Source organism: Emys orbicularis, chromosome 10 (assembly GCF_028017835.1).
Source record: "Emys orbicularis isolate rEmyOrb1 chromosome 10, rEmyOrb1.hap1, whole genome shotgun sequence".
NCBI lineage: Eukaryota > Metazoa > Chordata > Testudines > Emydidae > Emys > Emys orbicularis.
Window position 1 is genome coordinate 10,157,976 of NC_088692.1, and position 19,788 is coordinate 10,177,763.

A 19,788-nucleotide genomic window follows, 5' to 3' on the forward strand; every position below is an offset into this window, starting at 1 on the left:
GTGTAACCAGGGCTGTCCACTGAGTGCCCACATCCTCACACTGTGGTACAAAAGGTAACTTCATTTTAACAATTCTGAACAGATTAGGGGTTACTTCACATGCTTTACATAGGGATCTACTTTTACTTTACCTGCTGGTCTCAGTGCTATACTGGCCCTTGCCCACCTGGTTAACAGCACACACCCTAAATTGGTAGGTACGGGCTGGAGTTAATCCACTCACAGTGATACTGGTCATCTTAGGGTTAACATTTGATAGATGCACTTTCCAGGGAGAGTCTGGTGGAGGAACACACACATGTTAATAATATTGAGGTGCTTGTTAAAAGCCCTTAAGAAGTGAGTGAATGTCTATGACTACAATATGCTTCCTTTAACTTCTTTCCTCAGAGGAACAAAAGAAACCTTCCTGTCTACCCCCATGGTTAGGTAGATTGCACATGTGTCTACTGGAAAGGGATGCTACCCTTGTCACTGTTTAATAACTAAAAACTGTATTCATTAACATTTTAATAAAAGAGGAAATGAGCATAATAAAGACAGATGGGCTGTGTATTTCGCAAACCATCTGTTTAGCAGTCCATTACACACTGCACCTATGAGTGTCTCTGGCTGAAGGGCTGTAATGAAATTCGCAGCTAGTCTGCAACATTTTTCTACCCAGCTTTCTAGCAGGTGTGGAAGAGTGACTCTGTCAGCCAAATTAGCTCTTTGCTGCAAGACCTGGGAAGGCTTCTACATGCCTGGATGTTTCCTACAGATGTATTGTCTTATATTCAGTCTAATAATTTCTTAGGATGGCTCCTTGGAATAAACTGCTCCAGCAGTAGTGTAAAACCTCCACTGTCAGTTCACACACTGAGCTTCTCTGCTGTATGAATTACAGTCCCAAGTTTCAGAGAGGTGAAAAATGAAATATGTTGGAAATTAAATATTCTGTCTTCTTTTCACCTTAGCATGTCATATATTTCTTGTACACAGTAGGTTGCAGGGCTGCTACTAGCAGGTCACACTTCTGTACCAGATATGAAGTGGCCATAGAGCTTCCTTCTCAGGCCTGGTCTACACTAACCCCCAAATTCGAACTAAGGTACGCAACTTCAGCTACATGAAGTCGACATACCTTAGTTCGAACTTACCGCGGTTCAGACGCGGTCCACATGCGGCAGGCAGGCTCCCCGTCGACTCCGCGGTACTCCTCTCGCCGAGCTGGAGTACCGCAGTCGACGGCGAGCGCTTCCGGGATCGATTTATCGCGTCCAGACCAGACGCGATAAATCGAACCCGGAAGTTCGATTGCCAGCTGTCGAACTACCGCGGTAGTGTAGACCTGGCCTTATAGTGAACAGATGTGGCTGAGGTTAATTTAAATAAGGTATGGTATACACTGTGCCACCTAGTGATAGATTAGTATAATACAGATTAGCATTCCATTATATCTCTTCTACATTCCTATCATTTACAAAATTTACACTATCATGCTGTCTTTGAAGTTCAGAACAGATCGATCTGTTAAGTGTCACTGAATCATACTGGTTTTCTAATTACATAACCCGAATGCATAGCAATTTTGTCATCTGGCTGTCCATTTGCTGCAACAATTGGCTGTGTTCAGTTTGGAATCTTTGAATCATCATCTTTTTGATCTATGTCTGCCATCTGTAGAATTTTCTCTGATTGTTCAGTTCTGAACAAACTGTAGATTTTGACAGTTTCTGTTGAACTCTCCACTGTTGGCCTCCATCACATATGTTCTGAACACCGAATTTTTTTTTTTCTTTTCTTTATGACAGCTGAAGTTTTTCTTTCCAATTTGACATGAACTCAGTCACCAGATTCTAGACATGGCAGTTCTGAGTGGTGTCTGTTGTAAAAGTGTTCATACTCTTTTTATCCAATTTGGCAACTCTCTTCATGTCTGGCCACTTTGGAAAAGACTATCTCAAGTTGGAACAGCAGTACTGAGTGATCTTCCCAGCAGAAGTTGTGTAGAACTAGACCCACCAGATGCTCTTGCTGTTATCTGTAACTCGGAGCAAGAAATGGCTCTTCCAGCATACGATTTTCTTCATTGTTTTTACTGCTCTCTCAGCCTCTTCATTCACATTGTGAGTAATGTGGGCTGTTAGTAATATGATCAATCATATTTAGTTTGGAATGACTTAAATTATGCTGCACTGAATTGTAGTCCATTGTGTGTCACTAGTTGTTCTGGAATACCAAAGTGAGCAAAAGTGCACTTGAGCTTAATAACACTGCATCATGCTTTGTCTTTCAAGTTAATTATTTCCATGCATTTGGAAAATAGACCAGTACGATCAGGTAATGATGTCTTCTGAATTAGCATAAATCTGGAGCTAGTCTCTTCCAAAGTCTGTCTGGTAGAAGTGTTTGTACACTAGCTTATTTGTACTGGATCTCCTTTCAAAAGTCCAATATCTTCAAATCCTCTGTCGAGTTCTTCCACCTTTTTCACTAGGCCCATCATGGCTATCCTGCCTAAGAAGGTTGTTGGTCTTTGATAGGATTACCATATGTCTGGGTTTTCCTGGACGCAGCCTCTTTTTTTGAGCCTCCTTTCTCTGGTCAGGTGACTTTTCAAATATCCGGAAATGTCTGGGGTTTTTGCAGAGCAGACAAGCGGCTGCTCAGAAAGAGCCCTGATTGGTCCACTTCCTAATTGGTCCCTCCCCTCCACCTGCAGCTAATTGGTCCATTCCCCCGAAAGCCAAGGCTGAATCCCACCCACCCAGGTCCCAACTCCCAGCCCTGGGGAGGAGGTCCCACAGGGAGGTGCTGACTGACGGCTGTCACTGCTTGCACCAGCTGCCCTCACACCACGATAGGAAGCAACACCTGTGAGGACCCCCACCACAGGTTCTCCCTCTAGCACCCCCAACTGTACCCCCTATGCCATCCCTCCCCTCCGGCAATGTCCTCCTTTTGGCAATCTGAAATATGGTAACTCTAGTCTTTGATCACATGCACTCCGAATGCAAAGCTATTGTTCCTGTGGTGAACTGACCCATGCAGTTCAAAATACCTCCAGGACAAGTCAGAACTGTCAGGTAACTTCAGCTCCGGGAGTGGGGTGGGGTTGAAGGTTATTATAAGTCCCTTCAGAGATAACTCTGACATCTACTCCTGAGTCAATTTTAAAGTCTTTCTATGAATATTAAGTTTCACTCTCTAGACAGGCTCTGTCATTACTAAGGCTACGATTTTTTTCAGAGGTTGCGGAAGTCACAAAATCTGACTTCCAGCAACCTCCGTGACTTCAGCCTGCAACAGCTGTGAGGTACAGCGTCCCCCCCCCCCCATACAGAGCTCCTGGCTACCACAGGTGGTGGGGGGGACCCCAGAGCTCCGAGCCCACCACCGCTGGTAGGGGACCCTGGAGCTTTGAGCAGGCCCCTGCAGCTGCCTAGCCACTGCAGGGCCATGTGGGGACCCCACAGCTGAACTCCCCATTTTGTCATGGATATTTTTAGTAAAAGTCATGGACAGGTCACTGGCGTCCATGAATTTTTCTTTATTGCCTGTGACCTGTCCATGACTTTTACTAAAAATATCCATGACAAAATCTTAGCATTAGTCATCACACATGATAGATCCACAGAAATAATGGCTCTTCATTGTCTGTAATATGAAGCTCCTTGATTGTTTTACTGTGGCAAACAGCTGCAAAATATCCATATTTTGCACATTTATTACACCTTGCACCTTTGGCTGGACATGCCTCATCTCATGGGATATGATTTTGTACATTTTGGGTGTAAGGCTTTGGTGTTTGACTGGAATTTGTCCCTAGTAGCCTGGGAGTTCTTTCCCCTTGCCTCAGGGTTCTTATGGTAATGACTTGTAGCAATCATGCTGCATCTGTTAATAGCATCCAAGATAGTTTATTATTTTCAAGTTGGATAAGTTGCTCTTGGTTTTGCTGTCTCACCAGCTCAGACTGATTTGCTATTTGAATAGCTGTGTACAGTTAAGTCTATTTTAAATAGCACCTGCTGTGACAAATTTTTATCTTTTAACCCACTAACAAGCCTGTCTCTGATATTTTCATGTTTTGCAGTTCCAAAATCAGTTTTCAGCCAATGCATGCAGCGCGCCTAAAAAAATATTCAACATTTTCCCCTGGTCCTTGAAATCTCTGATGAAAACATGCTCCTTCATAAACCACTTGTTTCTGAGACAAAGTTTGCATCAAACATAGCCAGAACGCTTCATAATCATCTTTGTGACGGTCTTCAGTAAAGGCAAAGGATTTAAAGATATGCTCTTCCTGCTTCCCAATAGCATAAATTCTTCATTTTCCTTATAGAGTTTTGTAGCAACTGATAATCATGCAAAATACTGCTTCCCGTCTGTCCATTGTGAAGGTTTGTCAAAGCTGAAACTCTCTGAGGCATTGAAGAGTGGCATGTTGATGAGATCCTTTGTTGCTTTTTTCCAGTCTGCAACCTCTGTTGCTTTTGTTCCTTCTGTTTTCCTCTGGCACTAGTTTACTTCTGACACCACATCATGTATTTCTTGTACATGGTAGGTTGCAGGGCTGCTACTAGCAGGTCATGCTTCTGTACTAGATATGAAGTGGCCACAGAGCTTTCTTCTCAGAGGGACATACCAGCTGTTCACTAAAAGTTCCTTTAATGCTCTGCCAGGTATGGCTGAGGGTAGCTTAAATAATGTGTATTACAGTGCCACCTAGTGGTTGAACATATATACAGTTTAGCATTCTATTACATAGCATGGTGTCATATATTCTCCCCCAAGTCATGACTGGGGCAGTCAAGAAGAGGCGACATTTGGTTCTTGTCAGTGGATTTAAAGACTTGTTCAGTTTTTAACAATACCAGCTATTTCACATTCCACGCTTAAAATTACAAACATTTCTGAAAACAACTGAGGACCTAGCCAGAGATTTTGGCAACATATCTGTGCATATGGTTCAGAACTGCACTGCAGTCCCTAACAGATCACCTAGATGAAGCCATACACTGCCTGCAAATGAAGATGAGGTGTCTCAAATGTGTTAAATGTCACCAACATACAAATCACTAATTCAGTGCTTTGCTGGCTGGTTCTTTAACAAGTTAAAACCCTCTCAGGCTTGATGCCAGTTGGGCTATAAAGGCTGCATCTTTTAATTATTCAAAATATATTTATTATAGTAATAGCTTTCTGAGAGCAAAGTCGTCTTAATGTGACTCCTGACACAGCAAGTCGTAGGAATCCTGGATAGATACCTGCAGAACAGTAGATTTCTCACACCAGTTGGGGTTTGTTTGGCAAAGGCTTGCTAACAGTGATCTTGACTACAAGAGCTCAATAGCAATCTACATTATGAGAATATGCTTACCCATATTTACTATAAAACCATAGGCTAAGTTTTCTCTTTGCACTCTTTACTTTGCCTTTCATAGAACTTCTCCTATGACCGTGGCCAAACAACTGTTCACCTCACTACACCCAAGTGCACAATGAAAATTAATGGGAAGCAGGAGTTAAGGTATGGCTGACTTTAGTAAGTTCCCTGAAGCCACTTAATCAAGAAAATGGAAAAGCACACACAAACAAGAATGCTGAATGCCCTTAAATGAGCTAATCCGCGCTGGTCCATTTCCTGGAACAATTCAGTTTCATTTGTTTACTGCTAGTGTAAACACCACTTGAGAGTGCTTAACCCAAACAGTTCGATCTAGTGAACAGTTTGATTCAACAACGGGGCCTATTAATCTCCTCAGCACCTTGGGGCTCTGCTCTGTTTATATACTGCATCTGTAGAATACTTTATTTATTCTTTTTCCTCTCCTGGTGGAAGATAAAAGATCTGGCAGGAAGAGAGATTAAACTGAAAACTAATATAAACGAACCCTATTCATCTCCTGGGCACTCTGATTTGTACAGGAAAAGTGGTTTGGGGAGGATTTGCTTGCTCATGGAGCAGCGGATACAGCAAGTTTGCAGAGTATCTTTAAAATTTAAATAGCAAGTCTTCTCTTGACAATCAATAAACTAAACCCTTTGAAAGGCTGCCCTTCCAGCTTAAATGCACAACCAAAACAGAATTACAAAGAAACTTGTTTCACCATGTAGAAGAACAATTTTGACATAGGAAACCTTCAATAAAAATTTCATCATCCACTTTCCCTTCCTTCAGGGATTACTGTCAGTCTCCTGACCCAGAAAGCCTGGAGAAGTTCCACGATGACAAAAGACTTGCCAGGTCAATCTATTAAATAAACCTCCATTATATTGAGCAGACAGTGCTAATCTTTCATTTAACTTAAGCTGCTCGGAACATACTCTGGGTTCCGCTCACTCGGTCTTCCAATTTAATTGCTGTTGGCTGAAAAAGTTTCTCATTTAGTTATCAATCTGCTCAAACATGCTGGCTATTTTGAATTAGTGCTGTCTTACCTTTTTTCAAATTAAGCTGCATGAAAATAAGAAAGTAACTCTATACTTGACAGGTCAAGAAATCAAATGGTAAAGAACTTCTGTTTTGATTGTCAAAGAATTTCTGTTTTGGAGGCTCTTATTTGACACCAGTGACATTCCTTCCTAAGACAAGTGACTCACTAAGAGGAATTTCTTCTACACATTTGAAGTCTGCCTGCTGTTCTTAGGGGATATCAACTGAGTTGAAAGACTTCCTAACTCAAGATGGATGTCCTATTCCTTCCTGTTTGTTGATACAGAACCATTGTTTTCTTAGCAGAAAGCTGTTTTCCATAGCTCTGGAATATATTTCAGATGCCTCCCCTTTCCAAGATACTATCGTATAGCCTGCACCACTGGAAAGTGCTGAAGTTTCTCTTGTCTCCCCAAATACATCTGTGTTCATAACAATTTGAGAATGTGAAATATTCAAGTTCAAGGCTTCCAACAGTCTGCAGGAATCCAATAGGGTCCAATTATTCAAATGTAATTTTAGGGATTTCATTTGGTCTGAGATCATCATCCTCTAAGGCAGGGGTGGGCAAACTTTTTGGCCCGAGGGCCACATCTGGGAATAGAAAATTGTATGGTGGGCCATGAATGCTCAAAAAATTGGGGTTGGGGTGCAGGAGGGGATGAGGGCTTTAGTTGGGGGGGTGTGCTCCGGGGTGGGGCCAGAAATGAGTTCAGGGTGCAGGAGGGGGCTCTGGGCTGGGGGGGAGTGGGATGCGGGGAGAGGGTTGAGGGCTCCGGGGTGGGGCTGAGGATGAGGAGTTTGGGGTCTAGGAGGGTGCTCCAGGCTGGGATCAGGGCTGGGGCAGGCAGCTGGGACGCGAGGAGAGGCTCGGGCGGCACTTACTTCAAGCAGCTCCTAGAAGCAGCGGCATGTCCGTTCTCCGGCTCCTACGCGGAGGCATGGCCAGGCTGCTCTGCATGCTGCCCCGTCTGCAGGCACCGCCCCTGCAGCTCCCATTGGAATCGGACGGGGGCCAAGCCGCTGCTTCCAGGAACCGTGTGGAGCAGACCCCGACCCTGCACCCCAGCTGGAGCGCTGGAGCAGGCCATGCCACGGCTTCCAGGAGTTGCATGGAGCGGCCCCAGACTCCGCTCCCCAGCGGGAGCTCGAGGGCCAGCTTAAAACTGCTGGCAGGCCAGATCCGGCCCACGGGCTGTAGTTTGCCCACCCCTGCTCGAAGGCCTTACGGACTACCATCCTCTAAGCCTTATGTAGAAATGAGTCTTGGTCGTAACAAATAGCCTTCAAGACATATATATTTAAGCCCTGATCCTGCAAAGGCTTATGCAACTACTTATCTTTAATCAGTCGAGTAATTCTACGGAGATAGTAGAACTATACACAGACTTAATGTCAAGCATGTGCATATTTTTTTTTTTTTTTTTTTTTAGTAGCAGGGATTTAATATGGTCCTTACCTCATTATCAAGTGGCTCTGGGTTATCCTATTATATCTCAAGGCCCAAATATTCAAGAATTCAGTAAAAGAGAAACAGGCTTTCACCTAAGTTGTGTCCAACAAAGCTCCATAGACACTTGCTCAGATAGCTACCAAGTAGAAGTAACTTTTGATTAACTCCAGAAACATTGACACCCTGGCAATAACGTGAATGGATCTCTTCAAAGATATATAAAACACAGAATTCCTAGGTACACCATAGCAGTGGCTAACCATGTTATGAAGGCATACAGAATGATGCCAGTACAAATCCACAGTAAGCCACACAATCACTTGTTTGGAATGTCTATTGTGAATGTGGGTTCTTACCCTTGTATGCATGTAGTTTGAATGCTTAAGGAACGTTTCCCAGAAAATGTATTTTTATGAATCAAACTATACATTTTCCCCAGATGCAACATGTTTGAGGCCCTATGACTCAAATCACCCATGGTAGTGGTCTATTGTGACTAATTAGTTTGAAAACTGCTGTATCCTGCAAGGTACATACACTTCGTTTTAAAGATTAGGTGAACAAGGTGAATGAAATCAGATGCTTTTCCTGCAATCCATCTATACAAGCTGCTGCTATTTCCCCCCCCCCCTAATTAAAATCAGTTGTTTACATCTCTTTACTGCACCGATACCAATGGAAAAGAGCTTTCATCCATGCCAGGTGGAGCAATATGCCATTCTTCAGTGGAGCTAGTAATTAGTCCCCTGAAAGTTTCACTCATTATTTTGAGCCTTCTTCAGCTAGTTTTCTATAACAGATACCTTTATTATGTATTTGCTCACTGTATGTACTTTAAAATGTGTAATAGATGTTAAAGCTATTAGAAATGTATTCAAACCACAACAGTCAAAAGAAAAATCAACAAAATCCAGGACACATTTTGGCAACTATAACACTGCAAAATGAAATCCGTGTATTAAAATTGCACCGAATCAAGAAAGAAGACTTCTGTGCATCACTGGGAACTGAAAAGTAATAACCCCACCAATCTTCATCTATATAACAACAAATGGGAAATACGATACCTAACATATTGTATTGCTGCTGATAGTAAAAGAGCTACAGATACAAGCAAATGAGGTCATGGAGAGCATATGCAAAAATCCCCAATATTTTCTGTATATGAAAAGGCACCTGTGGGCCCAAAAAGAACAGGCAGAAAAAAAAGTAAAGAAATTTTCTATGAAAAACAAAGAGAGAATTTGTTTACAAACATGTATGAGACAAAGCTATGTCAACAGTATAGTATCACAATTCAGCACTGATTAGGAACACTGCTGAAAAAAGACAGACGAGACACGATGCCAAGGTTACCTCAAGTAGGAAATCGGTAGGTGCCAACTAAGGCTAAACCGTATACTCATCAGATGAAAATGACTCACAATCAATACATTCCGAGATTTAAAAAAAGAAACGAAATGAAGATAGTGAAGCTGTGCACTAATTAAAATCAGTGATACAAACCAAACTCGCTGCTGACATTGCTTATGGTCCTTTTGGAATCGATAGCAAATGAGTATTAATACATAAAAGGAGAGGACTGAAACAAGGGCACGGACATTCAGGAACTCTGAGTCCCCTCTGCCCTGTGTAAACAAGTGATTATGAAGTAAGAACAATAAAAGCAATGTAGATAAAACAAACAGTGAAAACTCAAAGTACAGTACAGTATAGAATGGTCCTGGAAGAGAGAATTTTCACTGAAGAGAAGGTACTCAGTTCATAGAACGCAAGGGGGTTGGGTTTTTTTGCAGTTATCCATCTTACTCAAGCACACATCTATGATTTGTGATGAGATTCACTTAGTGGTAGATTAAAATGCCTTCAGATAAAAATTATTGGAGCTATCTCACCGTGTGTAAGAGTTCAGAGGATCCTGTGGAGTTCTGAGATATTAGTCACATGACTTCTGTAGAACTCTCTCAGACCTTTGCTGAACTTCTTACATATTTTATAAGGTGAATTATTGTGTTTTCTAGCTGATGGTGCCTTTCAGAACAGCAGACTGGAATACTGCAAGGCTACACCTGAAGGCCACTAAGAAACTTCAGCTAGTGAAGAAGGAGGCTGACCACCTAATTAGCAGGCATCACATTGCTCCTGCACATTGTTCCAGCGTGTTCTAAGGAGCTCCATACTAAATAGACTGGGACTCAGCCATTAAGAATCTTCTTAAGAGTTGCTTCCATGACAATAGCTATGAGCAGGAGCGCCGCCAGCTTTTCTGCTGCCCTAGGCGGCGGAAGGTCCCACCCCGAAATGCCGTCCCCCGCAAAGGCGGCGGAAGGTCCTGCTGCCGAAATACCGCCGTGGTCGCCGCCCCCCAAATTGTAGCGCCCTAGACGACCGCCTAGGTCACCTAATGGGTTGCGCCGGCCCTGGCTATGAGTAGCACTTCAAAGCTATGCTAGGATTGGATAATTGCACTCTGCCTGGTTGATGTCAAAATCATCAATTCTGAAACCTTAAGTTTGAAGATCCATACACTCCAGCCTAGAAAGTGAGTCTTAAGAGCGATCCCAACCCCAGGTTCTCCATGTGGCAAAACAAGTTGCTATTCACTAGATCTGAAATCATCACAATTTACCTTTTAGATTTGCACTAGCTAACTTCCAGATGGTAGAAAAGCAGCGCTTTTTGCTTCGCCATGGGAAATCCATTTTTTGGGCCTGCTTTTCCGCTTCTCAGGGTAGATGACACAAGAAAGTCTCGCTAAGGTAACTGATCCCCAAAACGGGAAAGAGGAGCAAAATAACTGCCCTTTGTGCACCTCACCCCTCAGCCAAATTCTAAATAGGCATTAGCTATGTCCCTGGATAACATTGCAAACAAAGTGCCATGAAGTGGCAGCCTGGCAGGAAGAGGGAATTGTGAGGAGTGACAGTTCAGAATGGCCAGCTTTGCAACCTATGAAGCTAGGTATCCATCTAGGCACTAGCATCAATTGCCAACTTAGAGGAAGGGTGTTTAAAATAGCAGAAGAGGGAAAGCAGGAGTTAACATATGAAACTGTATGTGCATTAAGGATGGGAGTCTTGAAGGCAGAGTGCATCGTTACCTCCATTTCCAGCATCTTTAGTAAGCCATTAAAATAATTATTAACATTGCCATGGTGTCTAGAGGCTCCATCTGAGATTGGGGCCCCATTGTGTTAGGAGCCATATGAACACCTAGCAAGAGAGAATCCCTTTTCCAATACACAGACAAAACAGACAGAGGGTGAGAGAAAAAGTATTGCTATCCCCATTTTACAGATGGGGAACTGAGGCATAGAAAGGTTAAGTGACTTGCTTGAGATCATACAGCAATTCACTAGCAGAGCTGGGGATGGAGTCCAGGTTTGCTGATTATTTTAATCACCTTTTTCTCTTCATAACCTTTCTGATGTGATGTTAATCTAGATTAAAACTCAGGAGTTCTTGTTCCCAGTCCTGTGCAGAAACCATACTTCTTTCCGAATATGCAAATAGTACTAATATTTTGTCACTAGCTCTGGTAAAAGCTAAGCCTGAAATGAAGGTTGAATAGTTAAGAAACACAAGAGGTTGCAATGTATTGACTCCACTTACTGTTCTCAGACAACTCTACTATATAGTAGAGAACAGGGCTGTTTCCATCAAAGGGACGCACCCAGGAAAGCATCACGCTGCGGCTGTATGAAGAATTTAGGATGGCCAGAAGATTCTGAGGGGAGTGAGGCAGCTCTCTATTTAAAAAGAAAAGAAAAGAAAAAATGAAGGGATAAATCCCACAGAAAAATCAATCTACACTTCATTTGGCCTAATGCTTGTAGAAGGTTAGACATTCATATAACATCAGACTTGTACATAAGAACAGCCATACTGGGTCAGACCAAAGGTCCATCTAGCCCAGTATTCTGTCTTCCAACTGTGGCCAATGCCAGGTGCGCCAGAGGGAATGAATAGAACATGTAATCATCAAGTGATCCATTCCCTGTCTCCCATTCCTAGCTTCTGGCAAACAGAGGTTAGGGACAACATCCCTGCTCATCCTGGCTAATAGCCATTGATGGACCTATCCTCCATGAATTTACCTAGTTTTTTTTTGAACTCTGTTATAGTCTTGGCCTTCACAACATCCTCTGACAAAGAGTTCCACAAATTGACTGTGCGTTGTGTGAAAAAATACTTCCTTTTGTTTGTTTTAAACCTGCTCCCTATTAATTTCATTTGGTGACCCCTAGTTCTTGTGTTATGAGAAGGAGTAAATAGCACTTCCTTATCTGCTTTCTGCACACTAGTCGTGATTTTAGACCTCTATCATATCCCCCCTTAGTCGTCTCTATTCCAAGCTGAAAAGTCCCAGTCTTATTAATCTCTCTTCATACGGAAGCTGTTCTATACCCCTAATCATTTTTTGTTGCCCTTTTCTGAACCTTTTCCAAGTCCAATATATCTTTTTTGAGATGGGGCAACCACATCTGCATGCAGTTTTCAAGATGTGGGTGTACCATGGATTTATATACAGGCAATATGATATTTTCTGTTTTATTATCTATCCCTTTCTTAATGATTCCCAACAATCTGTTCGCTTTTTTGATTGCTGCTGCATATTGAGTGGATGTTTTCAGAGAACTATTTACAATGACTCCAAGATCTCTTTCTTGAGTTTTAACAGCTAATTTAGAGCCCATCATTTTATAGGTATAGTTGGGATTATGTTTTCCAATGTGCGTTACTTTGCATTTATCGACATTGAATTTCATCTGCCATTTTGTTGCCCAGTTACCAAGTTTTGAGAGATCCTTTTGTAGCTCTTCACAGTCTGCCTGGGACTTAACTTTCTTGAATAGTTTTGTATCATCTGCAAATTTTGCCACCTCACTGCTTACCCCTTTTCCCAGATCATTTGTGAATACACCTCTACCCCGATATAACGCTGTCCTCGGGAGCCAAAAAATCTTACCGCGTTATAGGTGAAACCATGTTATATCAAACTTGCTTTGATCCGCCGGAGCGCTGCTTTACCGTGTTATATCCGAATTCGTGTTATATCAGGTCGTGTTATATCGGGGTAGAGGTGTATGTTGAATAGGACTGGTCTCAGTACAGACCCCTGTGGGACACCACTATTTACCTCTCTCCATTCTGAAAACTGACCATTTATTCCTACCCTTTGTTTCCTATCTTTTAACCAGCTATTGATCCATGAGAGGACCTTCGCTCTTATCCTATGACAGCTTACTTTGTTTGAGAGACCTTGTCAAAGGCTTTCTGAAAATCTAAATACACTATATCCACTGGATCCCCCTAGTCCACATGCTTGTTGACCCCCTCAAAGAATTCTAGTAGACTGGTGAGGCATGATTTCCCTTTACAAAAATCATGTTTACTCTTCCCCAACAAATTATGTTCATCTATGTGTCTGACATATAATTACTTTACTATAATTTCAACCAGTTTGCCAGGTACTGAAGTCAGGCTTACCGGCCTGTAATTGCTGGGATCACCTCTGGAGCCCTTTTTAAAAATTGGTGTCACATTAGCTATCCTCCAGTCATTTGGCACAGAAGCTGATTTAAATGATAGGTTACAGACTACAGTTAATAGTTCTGCAATTTCACATTTGAGTTCCTTCAGAACTCTTGGGTGAATACCATCTGGTCCTGGTGATTTATTACTGCTTAGTTTATCAATTTGTTCCAAAACCTCCTCCAATGACACCTTAATCTGGGACAGTTCCTCAGATTTGTCACCTAAAAAGAATGGCTCAGGTTTGGGAATCTCCCTCACATCCTCAGCCGTGAAGACCAATGCAAAGAATTCATTTAGTTTCTCCACAATGGCCTTACCGTCCTTGAGTGTTCCTTTAGCATCTCGATCAGGGCCGGCTTTAGGCTGATTCCCCCGAACCGGGCGCCGCGCCCTAAAGAAGAGTGCCTAACTTTTTAATTTTTACTCACCCGGCGGCAGTCCGAGTCTTCGGTGGCACTTTGGCAGCGGGTCCTTCACTCGCTCCGGGTCTTCGGCGGCATTTCGGCAGCGGGTCCTTCAGTGCCACGGAAGACCCGGAGTGAGTGAAGGACCTGCTGCCGAAGTGCTGCCGAAGACCCGGACCACCGCCGGGTATTCGAATCGGGCCCCGCACTTCCTAAAGCCGGCCCTGATCTCGATCGTCCAGTGGCCCCACTGGTTGGTTAGCAGGCTTCCTGCTTCTGATGTACTCAAAAAGTAACAGCCCCCCCCCCAAAAAAATTGAGTCTTTGGCTAGCTGTTCCTCAAATTCTTTTGGCCTTCCTAATTATATTTTTACACTTCATTTGCCAGAGTTTATGCTCCTTTCTATTTTCCTCACTAGGATTTAACTTCCACTTTTAAAAGGATGCCTTTTTGCCTCTCACTGCTTCTTTTACTATGTTTAGCCATGGTGGCACTTTTTTGGTTCTCTAGTACAACCATCTTATTATTTAGACTTCTAGCATTGATATATAAGCACTTTAAAAACTTGTCTCTTTTTCGCTATCTGCCATTACATGATGTAATTGAATGGGATTTTTTTCATTTGACTGTTTCTCATCAGATCCTACCTGTATTTTATCATCTTCCATCCTCTCCTCCTTACTAGGACATAGTGAATCTCCACTAATAGATCCTCCCCTAAGGGATGTCTCTGTCCGAACCCCATGCTCCTCCGCACCTGTTGGCTTTCCCCCAGCCCTTAGTTTAAAAACTGCCCTATGACCTTCTTAATTTTAAGTGCCAGCAATCTGGTTCCATTTTGGTTTGGGTTGAGCCCATCTGTCCTATATAAGCTCCCCCTTTCCCAAAAGTTTCCCCAGTTCCTAATGAATCTAAACCCCCCTCCCTACGCCATCGTCTCATCCACACATTGAGACCGTGCAGTTCGATAGTTGTATACGTACCAGTAGCCACTGGAAAATAAATAAAATAGATCTCTAAATTATTCACAGTTTTGTCCTGTTTCTAAAATGTAATTTATGCCGAGATTCCTATGGCTGACAGTGCAACAGTGAATGGAACTGTGACTGACTTATTGTGGAAAAAGCCAAATTCAAACGTCTTTTTTTTTTTTTAATTGAGACAACTTGGTTAATACATTCCCCCCCCCTTTTCTTGTTTTAAAAAACCCAAGGCTATCCTAGCAATGCACAGAAGTAAAACATATAAAAAGTAAAACACACGGGAGACATTATTTAACATGGAATTTTTCATACTCATTGACACTATCCAAACAGAGTTAGTAATCAAAATTAGCATATATATTTTTAGGCTACAAAACAGCTTGATTAGCAGTGGATGAAAGCTTTTAACTGTCTTTGGTAGAATCTTTCCCTCATATTAAAGGAATTTTTGGAAGCATCCAAGCAGAAAATGTAGTGCAAATGCCTGCAGAAACTCCATGGAAATGCTAAATGAAACATTAAAAAAAAAAAAAAAAAAAACCACAACCTCAATTAAAAAGTGCAATTCCTAAAAATACATGTGCCATGAAAAATATTTCATTTGGATTCACTGGCTGAAAGTGATGGAGGCTGTACAATGAGGTGCGGAAACCAAATTCTGCTGCATTCATTGAATGCTGATCTACAACACATACAAAACAGGGATAGCCATTATATTTTATAAACCTGAGTTCTATTTCTTGCTATCTCAGTCCCTAAGGGCCAAGATCTCCCGGTCAGGGAAAGCAGAAGAAGAGGGAGTGCTGGTTATCACCCATTTGATCTACCTCTCCTCCCACGGTCAGAGCTGACCGTAAATTCTTCCTCAACATCCATTATTGCTGACCCATGCCGGTCAGAGCAAAAAGCCATAATTGTACTTGACATTCTTGAATTAGCAAATGTACTCATTTATTTTCTTAATTCATTAAACTGCTGGATATTTACCGCTCTCTAAAAAGCACAACCAACTCCTTCGCCTGCACATCTAAACATACAAATGATTCCAATGCAGACCGTATCTTTAAATCAGAGCAGTGCAAACCATACTCTGAATTTCAGATTTCTTGTGGGAGGAAGAAGGTGGGTTATTTATTTTTGAATTAAACATTAAACCACATTAAGGGCCCTGTGCTGTATTTCATCCTAACCCCAGATCAACCTGTGCACCTTGGTTCAGAAAGCACATTTGCAATTAAGCTGGCAAAGAAACCCGCTGAAGGGAGGAGAGTGAAATTGCGTAGCTGCTCACCGATGTCACAGCCCTCCTTCATCTATCACAAGGCCCTGTGGGAAATGGGGCCGAGATGTGCTGCAGCCACAGCCTCTTCTAGAAGAAGACGCTAGCACAGGGCATTGCATAGGAGCAGTGGCTAGGGGGGGTGGGGTTGCAACAATCTCCACCCAAATAAGTGTTTTATTAAGCACTTCATAAACAATTATTTGAACGTATTAAGGATGTTGCCAGTATTTATATTGATGGGTTAATCCTGTTTCCTTGTAAATGTAGAGAGTTGCATTTAAGTTCATCTGGGGACATAAGAAGCTATATTATTGGGGAAGAGTTTGCAGGATAGCGTTTTTCTTTAGGGTATGTATTGAATGATTTTACAGAGGAAAATGGACATATCCTTTTTCACTCTCAATTCTGTGGTGAAACTTGTCCGGGGACCTAAAATGGCTTTCTGACAGCTGAAAAGGAGACTGTCCAGCTTGTCTAGAGACCCATTAAGGAAGCCGTCAGGAGACTTGTTGGAGTAGTGATATACGTGAGTTAATGTTCTTTTTAAGCATAAACTGAGTTTAAACATGTTTTTGCTTAGGATTTGGTTTAGTTGATGATTCTGTCAGATTCACACCAAATGATAATGCTAATATGCGGGACAATTAGTTAGCAGCATGAAGGAAATGGGAGGTGTGCTCTGTTCCCAGAGAGCACTAACACCATGAACTGTAACTTTCATGCAATACACCTAGCACCACTAATATATCTTCCTTTAATCTTAAGGGTCTACCTTGTCTAGCAACAGATGGTGTGCACAGATTTAAGCCCCTGGGGGCGGATACAGAGTGTGTGTAAGAAACACACCTGACCAGAAATGAACATTTAAAATTAAAAAGAAATTGGAGTGGGGAAGTGTATTGCTCCTTCTCAAATGCACAAAACTGGCGATTAACAAATATTAATTTCCCACTTTATAAAACACTTACACTTTGTACATAAGAGATGGTGGCAAAGGAGGAGGAGAGCGTGCAAGGCAATGATAAATGAATCCCCCATCACAGTCATGAATATTCATGCCCCCAAAGAGTGCTGCTTTTTTCTTCTCTGAGAAATTGCTTTCCCTTGCTGCTTAAACATACTGAAAGTCATGTGCGTGCATGATAATTTTAACTGTTTTAGATTGAGAGGAACTTCCACCTAGGACTGTTCTGCCTCTAACAAACCAAGGAAGAGAACAAGACTTGGGACAATGATGTATGGGGCATGGAACAGTTGTCATCAGTCTAATTCAAGAACTGATTTTTTTCTCACTCTCCCAAGCTACAAATAGAAATATAGAGTTATAGAATATCAGGGTTAGAAGGGACCTCAGGAGGTCATCTAGTCCAACCCCCTGCTCAAAGCAGGACCAATCCCCAGACAGATTTTTACCCCAGTTCCCTAAATGGCCCCCTCAAGGACTGAACTCACAACCCTGGGTTTAGCAGGCCAATGTGCAAACCACATATGAAGATCTCACATAAGAAATATCATGAGCTCAGACCATGCACCTCTCATGCTAAGGAGTCAGGTGTGGTCACTTTTCTCCATAACTTCCACAAGAAGACTTTCTATGGTGATATAGTTTTGTATCTGCCTCATACTGTCATGTCTGAGGTTAATGAGACAGCCACTGAGGTCATCTGATGGGACTCTGACAAAGCAATTAAAATAGGGGTTATGTAAACAAGAATGAATGTGCAGTCCTGGTGATAGGGCTAGAGAATAATGTTAGAGAGTTGCAGATGATACATATTAGAAACAAATACTGTAATATTTTGAGTCAGCTCATAACTGCCAGAGGGCAACTGAAAAATTTACACAGCAAACACACAGTGTGTCTTATAAAATTAGTTAGAAGAAAACTACTTGCTAAGGGAACTAAACCAGACATGTTGTTGGAGAGATTTCTAAGAAGAATGGCCCAAGAGCAGGTAGAGAGATTGTGACTGAAAAGGGGATTACTAAGGAGGCAAGGGAGATTAAACAAGCCTTCTTGTCAATTTATAAAAAACCTTTGCTCCTAACTCATGAATGATTTCCTAAGTCAGATCCACCATACACCAGTTAAACTCTGGAGCAGGTGGCTCAGCTGATGGACCCAACAACTTGCTAGGAATTCGAGGTAGGAAATCTAACAAAACACACTGCCTTGATGGCATTGTCATAAATGTTTCTAACATATTAAATGAAGAGCCTGTTTTCTGTTCAGAGCTTTCCCATTTGTCTCACCAAACTCCTAACACAGGAATGATTACTGTACTCCATACAGAGAACAGACAGGTGAGTGTGCCTTCTTGAAAGCCTATATCATGGCTGTATTGAGAAATTACAAGTTTGGCCAGAGTCAAATCAGACAGATTTATTTCTGATTTCATTCCTGGAGCCAACACTGGATTTACCTCCATGGAGGTCAAATCCACAGATGACTAAGGGAGAGTTTTCTTATCTTACTCTTTCTTCTTGGTCTAAAAAAGCAAATACTTAAAAAAACTAATCATCATTATTGCTACTTTATATTTGATGGTAAATAGTTAAAAATAGTTTTCTATTTGTTTTTTTCAATTTGGATTTGTCAGTAATTTTTATATCCTGGGTAACAGCCCAATAGAGAGCTCGAAAACAACTAAAACCTTCTCCTTAGAGAGGAAGAGGCTTTCTGCCTGACTTCCTTCCTGTTCCCATGAAACTGTGAAATACACAGTGTGGTGGAGCAGAGAAACCCCTGGTTGGCCATTTGTTGAAAGAGTTGCTGCTGTTGTGCCTTCTGCTTGGCCATTCATTTTAGCAACTGATCCATATCCACTGTAGCAGTGTAGGGACACGTTTGTTTGAAGTGTGTGTCTTTGGGGGCTTTTTGTGTTTTTGGTTTTTAGGCTCGATCAACTCCCTTACGCAGGGTTTAGGTCGACGTGCACCTTCTCCACCAATTCTCTAATGGCTTGCCTGGAGTAACATCCCCTGGTTGACCCTTCTATCTGCAGCTGTGGCAGGAAGCCAGCTCAGTGGGGGGGAGGAAGTCTCTATTCCCTATGTTCGCTGGGTGTTTCTATGATCTTCAGCCCTTTATGATCTTTGTGGCCCTACAATGTCCTTCAAGAAAATAGAGTCCAATCACTACTGGGCATTCCCCAGTTTCCTCAACAGTCTTTTCCAGTCAGGGATGCAGCACTCCTCTCTCATTGGTTGTCGTGGCTGCAGAGACTCGGAACTGCATCCTGTGTCGTCGCCAGTCAGCCCTGAGCTGAGAGTTTTCCCCTTCCCTTCCCCCTCCAGGCCTGGCATTGGCTGCAGGAATAGCAGGGTGGGCTAGCTGGGCCTATTGGCTCCCTTTAACCTCTTCTCTGCTGGTGTGAGGTTTTCTGCTCCATCACACACAGACTGAAAAGGCAAGGGATTGCCAAGATATTAGAGGACATGGGATATGGAATCCATAGCAAATGGCTTTTTAATTAGGTGTCATTTTGATTTTTGTTACTGCACATTGTTAAGAACTACCATTATTTATCTGGTACCAAAATTCCCCGACAGGTGACTCCTAATGAAAATACTTAGGAGTACTTTGAAGTCCATAGGATGATATCTGCTGTAAGTGGTTAGCTCCAGTCCCTTGCTTTCCAGTTTTGGGGAAGAACAATGGAAGTGGAAAACTCTGGAGAAAGGACTAAAGCTAGCAAGATGAACTG

The 19,788-nt window shown here is 42.3% G+C and overlaps 1 protein-coding gene across 1 annotated transcript in view; it reads right to left on the reverse strand.

The window, feature by feature from the left end:
- SDK1 (sidekick cell adhesion molecule 1) overlaps nucleotides 1–19,788 on the reverse strand; it is a 675,085-nt gene that overhangs the window by 150,922 nt on the left and 504,375 nt on the right. The window contains exons 14-15 of the mRNA XM_065411886.1: nucleotides 11,486–11,622; nucleotides 132–279 (exon numbers count right to left, since the gene is read on the reverse strand). Coding sequence (XP_065267958.1) covers nucleotides 132–279; nucleotides 11,486–11,622 — 285 coding nt within the window. The remainder of the gene's footprint in view (nucleotides 1–131; nucleotides 280–11,485; nucleotides 11,623–19,788) is intronic.